General features: G+C 36.8%; 1 protein-coding gene across 1 annotated transcript in view; it reads left to right on the top strand.

The window, feature by feature from the left end:
- Positions 1-12,814, top strand: part of LOC140159331 (suppressor of tumorigenicity 7 protein homolog) — an 89,333-nt gene that overhangs the window by 55,919 nt on the left and 20,600 nt on the right. The window contains exons 5-6 of the mRNA XM_072182774.1: positions 11,107-11,185; positions 12,445-12,599. Coding sequence (XP_072038875.1) covers positions 11,107-11,185; positions 12,445-12,599 — 234 coding nt within the window. The remainder of the gene's footprint in view (positions 1-11,106; positions 11,186-12,444; positions 12,600-12,814) is intronic.

Raw genomic sequence — 12,814 nt, 5'->3', positions numbered from 1 at the left:
CTGCATGCTAACCATAGGCTTCAACATAATAAGTGCCAACTTAAGAGATATTTTCTTAAATATCAACAGCTATTTCAAGAACCACTGAAACAATACTAGGTAGTGTTGCCAGTTTTCAGGAAATTTCCTGATTTCAGGAAATTTTACTCGGATGATCCTTTACAAATGTATAGGCAAAGTACATTTTTCAGGAAATTTGTTGCCATTTCAGGATTTTTGACAACACTGACTGGCATTTCTGTTAACTAGGCTTGCTTGTACTCATTTTAATGCATTTTTCATGCCGATTTCTAAAATGGTCATGAAAACTTACAATTCTGATATATTCTAATTTAAACAAAGAAATTGAAACTTGTCGTCTGCAGTCGACACGCGTGGAGAGAGTTAGGTTAACTGCGAAAAAGAATGAAAATAAAATGTCACAAAAATTTCCGCTCAACAGTAATTGCCGAAGATAGAGCGGAGCAGAAGTGTTTGTTGTGACACTAGGCATGTGTTCCCTCCATAATAATATCCTAGATTAAAATCAAATAAGGCAGGTGTTTTTCTGTGTGACTTCTACTATTATAGGGCCATATTTTCACAAGGGTATTTATTTTGCACCCATCATGGGTTATTACAAAGCTGCTAATGTAAAATCCCATGAACATATTTTAGCCCCATAGGCTTTTGTACGCTGTTTGAAACTGAATAAAAAGAACTAGAAATTGTACCGAACACTTGAAATGGAAAATGAATACAATGTAGTGCCCAAATATCCCGCTGTACAGTAATGGGCTATTCCATTTAAAATCCACACTCCCCCGTGGAAGATCACATTGGGCAGCTCCATTTGAACGTCATACACCCTCTGAGAAAGATTCAACTTGAATCTTCCACAGAGGGAGGATGAGTTTTAAACGGAGCTGCCTAATGTGCTCATTCCATTTGAAATTCATATTCCCCCTGTAGAAGATATTTCCCAAATTCTTCCACAGGGGGAGTGTGGATTTTAAATTGAATAACCCAAATGAGGTCTCATGTATCTGGATACTGCAGCTTAGTATAAGTATCTGGATTTCTATTTTGCACAAAAACAAAACTGCTTGTATCTGTCTTGTTTCCATCAATGATATGTGTGAAATTGGGCATCCAATGTCAGCAGGGAAAGAGAAGGGAAAACAAGATTTATAAAGTGACTGTACATTCTATTAGGCCAAAAACAATTGTTTGGTTGTATGCCGTACAGAAAAAATTATTGCACCAATTGTACTGGGATTCTTTTGTAAAAATGTGTCATTTAACAGTTGCATTCCCTGCCATCTAAGTTCACATGTCCTTAGTATGCTGAAACCCAACGTTGCAAATGTGGTCATTTTATGGCCGGCCGGCCGGCTGGTGTCAGACACGCTATTTAGGATCTTTTTCAGCATTTTTTTTGCAGTTTTTGGTTGTGGATTTTGAAAAAATATCCTTATATTCCACCATAAGTTCAATGTTTTCAATATTACTTTAAAACATATGAAGCGTGTGAAGTCTCACTTTTCAAAAACATTTTTTTTAAATGGCTTTTAAAAAAACACTAAATCAAGTTTACCATCAAGAATGAATGGATACTTACAAACAAGAAAAGCTTTGAGTTAAAACTAGTGTGTCTCCTCTTCACCTTTCACATTATAATCGCAACGATTCATCATTGATTTTCAGGGTGATGAAAGGGTATTGATAGAACTCACATGATATCTGTGTGGACAGATTTGTGATTTTAGTTTGAATGATGAGTTAGCCTCAGGGATATTTTTGAGAAAGTGTAATTATCAATCTGTTCACCTGGCTGACAGGATGTGCTTAGAAATAATTTGCATAATGTTTAATAAGAATAAAAGAATAAAAGCCAAGTGCAGAAGATTCTGTTTTCTTTATGAAAAAAAACAGACAACCTTGAAGGTAGATTTTTCATGTTAAACATGTGCATATTTTTTTTTTGGGGAGGCTTTGGGGAGCTAGCCCCCCCAGGTAAAATCATGGGGCGGCCAAAGCGAGGGGCGGAAGGAAGAAGAAGGCGCGCAAAAGAAGGGCGACAAAAAAAATTAGTAAAGTAAAAAGGGCAGAAAAAATTTGAAAAAATATAAAAAATGGTACTATACATCAAAATGTGTTGCTTTTAGGGCGCTAGCACCTATAAAAAAATTGGGTCAACCTTTTCGGGCTGTTGAGGAAGGGGTGGCAAAATTGAATTTTCTTCAGCCCCCCGGGGTAGGAGCGGCCACAGTACGCCACTGTTAAAGTTGACATTATATCCATTCTACTCTACTTGTGTTATTAGTATATGATGATAAAGAAGTCACTGGTAGTACTAGTGGGCGGGAGTCTAGAAAAACAGATGAGATCAAAGTATCTCCACAGTCAACACCCACTTACTTTTTCAGTTAGTTTTCTTTCATTCTCTCTTTGATTGTTTCTTTCTTCCTTGCCATCTTTCTTCCTTGCATCCTTTTTTTGTATCTTACTTCCATCCTTCTTTTACTTCAATGTTACTTATTACAGTGAATCGTAGTTCAATAATAAAACAATATTAATTATCAGACTTGTAAAGAGTCATGACTTTTCAAAAATAAAATGACTGGTATTTTCAAATTTTTCCCATAGAGATTGTACAGTGTCTCGAGTCATTTGACTCAACTCAACTGTAGATATTATTAGAAATGACTCAACTCTCTCCAACCACTGACTGGCAGAGCAACCTTGTCCATTTTTTAGTGAGCAAGACATGCTTGGACATATCGTGTCGTGTTACCCATGATTACGTATTGATTAAGCCATCATGTTCCAAATCGGATTTGTGTACTTGTACCAACCTTACCATGTCATGCGTTCACATGTCAAATTTGTTTGTCGGCCGGCCGGCGAGCTGGCTACTGATGAGCTCAGGTGCATTCATGGATTAGATTGTAATTAAATTGAAATGAGCTTGTGGTCCATCAAGTTTATATGCTTTGTTTAATTTTAAATAATACTCGTTATTACAGGCACTTCACAAAATTCACGATAGAATATGTTACGGATCATGAGTGTGGTATGAAAGATGGGATTTGTGACTGGTGACTGCAATGTGACATATGAGTGACACTGAGTGACCAGGGTTTGAATTTAGTATAGAAAACAGTTGATATGATTTTGGAAAACACACTCTTTTGAAATTGAAGAGGCTATTATGACAAGGTTCAAGAACTCACCGCAATTTGACTGTCAACACTCAAAAGTGTGAAAAAAGGGTTAAAATATTAAAAACATATGTTTATAGGTCATTTCTGGGGTAAAATTGTCTGTAATTTCTAATTTTATCACTTAAAGCCTTGTATTATAGTTTTTGAGAATTTAAATGATTTTGGGTCATTTTTCTCTGAAAAAAACCCATTTATTGTGTGACAAAATTTTTGTACCTTCATTTAGAATTGCTTCTTCTTTCCTTTTTTCTCTTCTTTACTTTTTCCTTTTTTTTATCCTTTCCTTGTTTCCCCCTTTCTCTTCTACCTTCTTTCTTTCCGTTTTTTCTCTTTTCCCTTCCCTTTTTTCTTCCCTCTTTTTCTCTCTTTCCCCCTTTCCTTCCCTGTTTTTTGCTCGTCCAGTTTTTTGTGTCGGGGGGAGGGGGGAAGCAGCTTTCCCCCGGCCCCTCTGGTTACGCCACTGCAAACAAGAATCTGATGAATTTAGTGAAATTCTTCCATAATTAGGCAATGAACTGGGTGGAAGTTTGAGCCATAATAGGTTCTGTCCAATTTAGCGATCGTCACAGTTACGATAAAATGGCATGGAAATTTTTGCATTTTGTCAATTTCAAATTGGGAGGGGGCATTTATTAGAGGGGGGCATTTTATAATACAAACAATACAGTATGTACATGTGGGATCTACATTGTATTCATGTACCATACATCTGGATTCTTGCCTGTTTCACCTCTCTTAACAGTGCCTCATTTTCCCAAAATTTCAATCAGGATTCAAATGCAGTACTGTCAAAAGACAACCCCTGAGCTACACTATGTGAGAGGAGTAATATTTTGGGATTATTCTGGTGAAACAACATCCCATAAAAGCTCAATGATCTGTACACACTTAATCAAGTATAAATAGAAGTTCCCGTCAGATGAAATTTTATTCCAATTCATTTGCATTTTGAGCAGTTAGAGCAAGAAGGCATATCTACAATAGCTGCCCTATGGACATATGACAATTCCTGCATTCTATATTGTACACAATCTACAAAAAGTGGCACCTGGCAGCTATTACAGATAGTGCCTTGTTGCATTTAAAACCTTTTGATTTTTATGAAAACTGTATTCAGCAATTTCATTTTTGTTATAAATGTAATTTTTTTTTTCTCAAGTACGGTAATAGAAAATCAATCAAACTGGTTTCCTATATAACATCTGTGGTGTACCAGTGATATAAAATGTTTTCAGATATTTTGCCGCCTATGGCAAAATAAATTATGTCATTATTCCTCAAATTGACAATTTATGTATTTGACAACTGAGCCTACTATACGACACTGTAAGTTACTTGAAAAATTCGCTGCTTTTTTTTTTAACATCATAATTTTCACATAATAGACAAAATATTACTAGTAAAATAACATTTATGCAAAATAGATGCTTTGAAATATATCGGTACTATTGCGCATTGTAACATGTTGCCGCATGTTATGTATGAAAACCTCGTCATGTTTACATTAACATAGCAAGATGAAGAATGCCCGTGGTGAACTCACTGAATCAAAATCGGCAATGAAATACAACGGAATAGGACGGCTAGTGTCTGCTGCCTGCCATGATAACAAATACATGGAGAAGTACATGTATAGCATGCGACAGAAATAAATCTGTTTGAGTGGATGAAGGGCTTTTAAAGGGGGACAATGCAGTCTAGGCATGACTAAAGACTGTTGACTCAAATATTCAACGCGTACTTTGATTAGAATTGAGTCGCTCACGTTTTGACTCTAAGTCACCTTTTCATAGATTATGAGACGGTTTACAGCTTTAAGATGTCGTTTAACAGATAGAGGCCGTCAGTCTTTCGCCATCTTGTGGGTACAAATGATTGTGTGTTCATGCGTCGGACACTACGCGCAGGGCGCAGCTTGCCACGCAGCTGTTATCGCGCCTCAACGCGGTGATTTTGCTGCTTACGCATGGAGATCGAACGACCATCACAGCTTGTACCCACAACATGGCGGCATATGACGTCACGCTGACGGCCTCTATTGCGGATGCTGTGGACATGACTAGTGTACATTTGCATTCACATGGTGTTGCATTATCTACAGACTGTGAACAGTGGCGGCGGGGTGGCGGGGGTTGCCCCCCCCCCGCCCAAATATTTTTATTTGCCCCCCCCCCCACTTGTGAGACAAAAAACCCAAAATTATGTAAATTTCAACTTTTTGCAGCAAGAACCCCAATGCCCCCGAAAAAAATTCCTGGTGCCGCCACTGACTGTGTACGGAATACATTAGATCTTCTGACAGGGTTGTTGGTTTTTTTGGATTTTTTTTTAATAAAAAAAAAAATCCAATTTTATTTTATTTAAATTTTTTTTTTTTTTATTGAAAGAACTGCTATACCCCATGATAAAGTACCAGTGGAATGCTAGTCATATGCACAACCCTATCAAGTATTTACAAAAAAATCAAAACATGTTTTTACATGTGAAAATTTCAAGGAAAAAATTCCTTGGAGCATAACTGGAGCATGATCCAAATGTGGGTCTTAAGGAACAGCCGGAGAGCCTGAAAAAGGGACTTGTGACTGCCACACATACATCTACCACCTGTACATTTGAGTGCCATAGTCCCCCCTCAAATAAACGCCCCCACCACTTGTTTCAACCAAGATGTTTCAAAAATGCAGATATTTCCATGCTATCTTGTGTAGTAAGCTTACCAAGTTGCATACATGGCTTCGATAATCGGCAAAAATCCTGGTCGGAAACCCGGAAGTGAACCAGAAGTCAGTGTTTCTAGTTCATAATTCTTCATTTATGCGCGAGTTTTAAGCTTACCTAATGATTTTAATGGGAATTATCGTTCTAAAAATGACCTTTAATAACCGCCCCGTTTGGAAAGTGCAACGCTTCGGGGGTTATTTGAAAAATACGGTATATAGGTTAGAATACTCACTTATGGTCCATAATGTGCATATCATACCAAGCAATGGAAAGAAGCATAGTATGTTTTTCATGACATATTTCTATCGTTTTGTCAGAAAACTTGCAAGCTGTTGACTTTAAATCAAGGCAACTTTCTAGCACCATTGATAGCTATGACTGAATGGTGGTAGCTTTGTGTAATCTATTTTAGATATTTTGGTCACTAGCAATTATTGATATGGACATAAAGTCTTGGGTTCAGTCTGTGGCAACTTGCTCTGGAAATGTTTTGTGTTTATAAATTTGATTTTTACTACAGATTTCGAAGTCACTTTCATAAAATTATGGAAGAACTGTAAGCTTTCTTTCTTTTCCTCTAGAGCTGTTTTTATGATATGGATAACAGATATCATGTTTTTGAAGGCCAATATTGATTCTTTGGTGTGAGTGCACTCAGTGCAGTGTAAGTAAGAAGTCTTTGGAGAGCAGTAGAACGAACGTGTGGTCAAAAACAAATCTAAATTCATGCAGAATGGTTTATTTTTAAAAGCTTTATTGTTGAAATTAGAAAAAGCAGTTAGAAGCTGATGCTTTCTGAAAGGAATTGAAAGGTCAATGCCGGTAATACAAAATCAAAGGAATTGAAATTAAAAGTCTGCAATCTTATTTGTTTCTATATCGATTCTATTCCGAGTCAATGTGTTTCGCAGAAAAACTCTTGATAAGCAACAGATAAATCAATTTAATCTGCCTTTGAAAAACAACGTTTATGCAAAATGTCTATTTTCAGTAGTAGATGACCTGTGGTAACCATCATCAGAATTTAAGAAAGAGATATATGGATTGAATTTTTTTCTAGCATGTGATGGAAAATTAAGTACAGTATAACTATAGATGCGACCGTGAATTTTAGATGGATCACAAAGGTTTTTCTCCTGAGTAAACATAATCAGATACTGTTATAGGAGTATTTTTTTGTCATTGTGTCGTAATTTCCTGATTACGACACAACAATTGAACGAAGTTCAGCACCTCCTCATCGTGTCATAATCACTTGTCGTTAATTATACACTTGCCACAGTAATTATGGAGTCCATTTAGTAAGCACTAAAAATTGAATACCTGAGTGGAAGAAGGGCCCAACTCCAATTTTTTACGAAAATGAGTTAGACCCAGCATTTTATTGCCAGCAGACTGTTTTTCCTTGTGTGTGAAAGATGAGCCAAAATCCACTCTCGAAATAGTCTTCCACTTACACTTAATCATGGTTTTCATGGAAGAAAGGCCCAACTCCATGGAGGTGGGCCCTTCTTCCACAAATATTGGGTTAAAGAGGAATTTTGTTCATCCATGAATTCTGTTTTTCACTACAATAAACTTTCTTGCTAACATAATACATGCTTCTATTTGTGCAATTAATGGATAATTACCAAGTTTCTGTAGCTATTTATAACACATCTGCTTAGGAATTGGCACTTGCAGTATATTAGTGGAAGAAGGGCCCAACTCCAGCTCAGTATTAAGACCTGTACCGTTACCATGGAAACATCATATATAATTTTGAATGTATGTAATATTGTATGTTTATGTATTAAAGGTCCCCTGAAGATGAAAACATTCTGTCTATAAAACTTTTCCAAATATTAAGTTTTTTCTTAATATCTCGAAAGCAGTTTTGATGGAGTTGGGCCCTTCTTCCACTCAGGTATTCAATTGTAATTGAACAACAGGCACAGATGCAAAGTTGCTTGATTCACCTTCTTAAATCCTAACTCGATCCGTGTTCATATTAACCCTAACGCCCAGGTCCAGTTTGGTGAGGGGGAAGGAAGGAAGAAGAGATAACTATATTTCTTGGGTGTGATTTTAAACCAGGGACCCTCGGATGCCCAGACATGTGCACAGCGATACCTTGCCATGGGTCTACCTTGGCCGGGCAAGCTTTCCGTGCCCATATGACTGTTCGCATGATGACGCAATTGCATCATGTGGGATACCCACACTTGCAGATGCTTTGTGAATTGAGGTTTTTTTAATGTTTGGTTCGGTTAGGGTTAAAGCCTTAATGTACGATCTTTTTAAATTTTTAGATTTTTCTTTTTTTCTTCTAAAATGATAATATGCAATCATTATGAAAGTTCCCAATACATTTGGACGCGAAAAACATTGGGAATTTGCAAAGAAACAACATCATAAACTTCACCTCTATCACTCAAACATATCGCACTATTTGGATCAGGACAGCGAGTGCGGCCTCAGAGTTAGTCTCCTCACGGCCAGTTTGGTTACGCTCCTCCACATGTGGAGGGAGCGTAATAAGCTTAGTTTTACGAGACTATGGTTTTGCGATATCGTGGCCGACATAAAGTCATAATCTAAAAAATTATGACTTTATGTCGGACCAACAGAATCGTCCCGTTTTACTACAAATAGGACAAATTTGACAGTTTGCTCATTTAAGTTATAACATGTGTAAGTATTACAAATATGCCAAAAAAATCGGTTTTGAAAAAAATAAAGGTAAATTCTGAAAAAAGATCGTACATTATGACTTTAAGGGGGCACCAGCCACATTTAATAATAAAACAGTATCTGTATAGCGCATTGTGAATCTCAGATTCCCCAATGCTCTTTACAAATTTAAAAATTACCAAAACTTAATTAACAATACATGTATATGATTTTAACTTAAGAATTATACAAACATTAACTATGCCTAAAATAGCAGGCCAGCTGCAAGTAAAATAAAACTTCAAAGTAAAATATCAAATACAAATTTAAAAACTACCAAAACTTAATTTACAATATATGAATTTAACTTAAGAATTATACAAACAATAACTATGCATAAAATAGCAGGCCAGCTGCAAGTAAAATAAAACTTCAAAGTAAAATATCAAATACAAATTTAAAAACTACCAAAACTTAATTTACAATATGAATTTAACTTAAGAATTATACTAACAATAACTATGCATAAAATAGCAGGCCAGCTGCAAGTAAAGTAAAATTTCAAAGTAAAATATCAAAATTTCACTTTGATGGGTGGGAGAGGCATGTATCGCTATGATGTTAAGAAAAAGTTACATTATCTTGGTAGCAGCAACAACTAGAGTAGCAGCATGTTTCTACTGAACAAATGGTTGCCGGTGATTACAAGTTAATTCGGGATAATGTAAGGAATATGCAGTAACGGCCCCAGTAGAAACAGATCGTGTGAAGGTGAATGCGGGGTGATGCAAGTGAATAACACCGTCAATCACCTTTTGAGGTGTTGAATATGTGGTAATGTTCTCAGTAGAAACAGTTCGGGTAAAGATTTAGCCTACTACAATACAGCACGAGCATTCAAAACCTGACCTTAAAGTTCACAAAAAATATTTTCTGCACTTCCGCTTTCCCCACTAAATACATTAGTTGTGAATCGTTACCCGGCATTTACAGCGCAGTAGAGATGACCCGATGAATAAATGCGGGTGAAGGTGAAAGCATGGTAATGCAAGGTGTTCGGTATAAACATGCTCCAAGTGACATGGATGCAAAAAATTTTGTTGATGAATTGCATCGGTTCAATAGTGTCAATGATTCAGGTGTGTGACTGCAGGGAAGATGGGACAGTGGAACTGTCAAGCGGACATTTTCATGTGATTGAATTTTTGTACTTCGTCTAGTTTGATATGTTTCGCTCGTTTTTAAAATTTGCATAATAAAATTTCATTACATAAATGTATACACAAAAGGAATATATTTATACGTTGCTATTTTCCTGGTACATGTAGCTGTTTGGAGCGTGAAAATTGTGAAAATAAATACAGCACAAAATTGTCCAGTGGTCGGTTTGCCATTTTGAAAGGTCATTGATTGTGTATAAACTTTTGTCAGGTATGTTTTCATCGGTAGCATTTCTCTAAGGTGGAATGTCCCCTATTACAATCCCAACAAACATGAAGAGATTTGGTGTTATGTGATATTCAGCTTTAATATAACTGGTGCACCCTTCCGGCCGGTATTGTCAATCGCAGCTTCAGTATGATTTTGATGTGTACTCTTTCTGAGCCAGTTCTACTAGTAATGATCCCCCTAACACCCCAGGCCTATTTTGGTCAGGGGAGAAGGAAGGAAGAAACAAAGGACAAGAGAAAACTTTTTTCTCTGTGCAGTTTTGAACCAGGGACCTTGGGTGCCAGACACACGCACGGCCATACCTTGCCACAGGGGTCTACCTTGGTCAGGGAAGCTTTATTGTGACCATATGACTGTTCGCATGATGACGTAATCGCATTACGTGGGATACCCGCACTTGCAGATGCTTTGTGAATTGAGCTTTCTTGATCTTTGTTTCATTTAGGGTTAATAATCACTTCGGATCAAAAATTATAAAATAAATTTTAAGTTTCGGATTTATATAGCGCCTTTTTCCAGGTCTTGAAGGATTCAAAGCACTGTAATTTCGCTGCCATGCTGAATCATCACAATCAGATCGCATCAACTAGGCCAGTTGCAGCCGAATATGGCGCAAACCTATCCACACTTAGATTGTATCATCCACCAATTATCTATGCAGCTCCCCAGATTCCATTGGGTGGAGGAAGTTTTTGATAACCAAACAACTAATCACAGATTTTTTTAAAGCAGGAGGAAACTGGAGATCCCCAAAAAAACATGCGAGAGCGAGCATGGAATCGGGATAAACCAAACGCACATACAGTCCTTGGGAACGGCCGGGGCTTGAACCCGGGACCTCTCCCTGATCACTTGCCCATTGCAGTATTAACCATATTGTCATTTGTATTTCTGTATTTGGGTACCCAATTTCTCCTTTTCCATTTTAGATAATGAGCATGCTGTGGAGAAGGAAATTCTTTGAAACGAATGAAGTCCATATTGATTGAATGATATGGATGATTTCCTGTTCTGTTCTCAAGTACAATGTACTATTAATCTTCACTTTTTCCTGTTATTTTTCTCTCCATTGCAGTAATGCTTAGAGCATGGCGAGAAAGAAATCCACAGAATAGGATCAAAGCAGCACATGAAGCTCTAGAAAAAGGAACAGAGTAAGTTTTTGCTTCCCCAAGGCAGTTATGTCAGTGATATTTTTGGATATTACAATGGTATATAGTGGTGTAGAAATGCATACACAATTCTCACTGTTTTCCAAGAAATCCAGGTAAAGCTTTCAAAAAGGATACTGACTAGAACTCCTAAACAGTATGTTAAACATTTGGCAAAACATTCTTGGTAAAAGTAGGAAACATAAATGATTGAAGGTTCACAGGAAATTTTCTCATATTGAGGAAATAGAATCAGGAAATGTACTATCAAAAAAAAGAGTGTAACAATCCTGATTCAGATATAAATTGGTACACCATTTTACTGTAAATATAATTACAGTGAATATAATATCAACATGTTTGAAGAGTGAAGAACTCTTAAACTTGAACTTGGATTTTGTTCATTTTGAACAATTCCTATGGATAATGATGATTTTCTACTCGCATTTTAGTGATGGTTTCATCAGACTGGCAACTCATCACATCATGATTGTTTCCTTTTATTGGCAACAGGAACCGCTATAGAGGGTGTGATGAGTTGGTCAAAGATGTTGTTGAGTGCATAGGCCCCCGCGTCCTTGAAGCGGATCATGAAGTTGGTAACCAGGCGGCTCAATGAAGCCTAAACGCTCAACAACATCTTTGATCAACTCATCACGCCCAATATTTGAATTTTCATATTTGGTATAAAATACACAGAAATGTTTTGCTTGTTAGTAATTCGTACTGCACAACTGAGATTTATTAAAAAAATAAGCCTAAGAAACCCCATTGTTTACCGTGGTATTTTTCGGTGAACTTGCATTTCTTGATATTTTTATTGAAAAAAAAAAATAAATCAACCAACCGACCGACCGACCCAGACTTTGGAGCTATAAGGGCAATACAATCTTTTTTTAAATCTTACTAGGCTTTTGACCTTTCCCAAGAAACCACAGAAATGTAATTTTTGATGTTTTAGTTCCATGACATGCTGGGAAGTTGAGTATAAGATGTTGATACAAGCTTCCAAGCCATAATATCCTAGCCTAGCCATATCCTAGCCACTCACTCACGTGTCTTCATATGTATTGCATTTGAATATTTTCTTGAAACAAAATATTGTATGTGAATCAAAATTGATTCTTGTAATTTTTCAAAGATAACACAAAAACATTGTGAGAAAGAAATGATTCTACCAAGTTCCTTTGCAAAAAGAATCAAGATTGATTCTCACACTGAGCAACAGCATTCTAACTGACATTTTTATTCTCTCTCCGCAGTTGTGCAACAGCTTTGATTCTCCTCGCTGAGGAAGAATCCACCACAATTGTAGAAGCAGAAAAATTGTTTCGGCAAGCACTTAAAATTGCCGACACAAATTTTAAGAAAAGCCAGGGTCTACAGCACCACAGTCCTACGCATGAAAAGATACATAGTAAGTATATGTGTGGGAAGTGAGCATGCACATGGACACGCACTTGTGTTTTCCTTCAATTCGAGTAGTGCTGTCGTCGACAAGACACATTTTCCCGACAATTGACAATACTAGTTGAATTTTCAACAAGCAAGAAAGGGAAAAAAAGAGTTTACTAGACATGTAGCAGAATTATTGCGATTGTGATGGATGAACAATTTCCAGAAAGTTTTAAA

Source organism: Amphiura filiformis, chromosome 8 (genome assembly GCF_039555335.1).
Source record: "Amphiura filiformis chromosome 8, Afil_fr2py, whole genome shotgun sequence".
Lineage (NCBI taxonomy): Eukaryota > Metazoa > Echinodermata > Ophiuroidea > Amphilepidida > Amphiuridae > Amphiura > Amphiura filiformis.
Note: the sequence above shows the minus strand (reverse complement) of the source record. Positions and strands in the feature narration are given on the sequence as shown.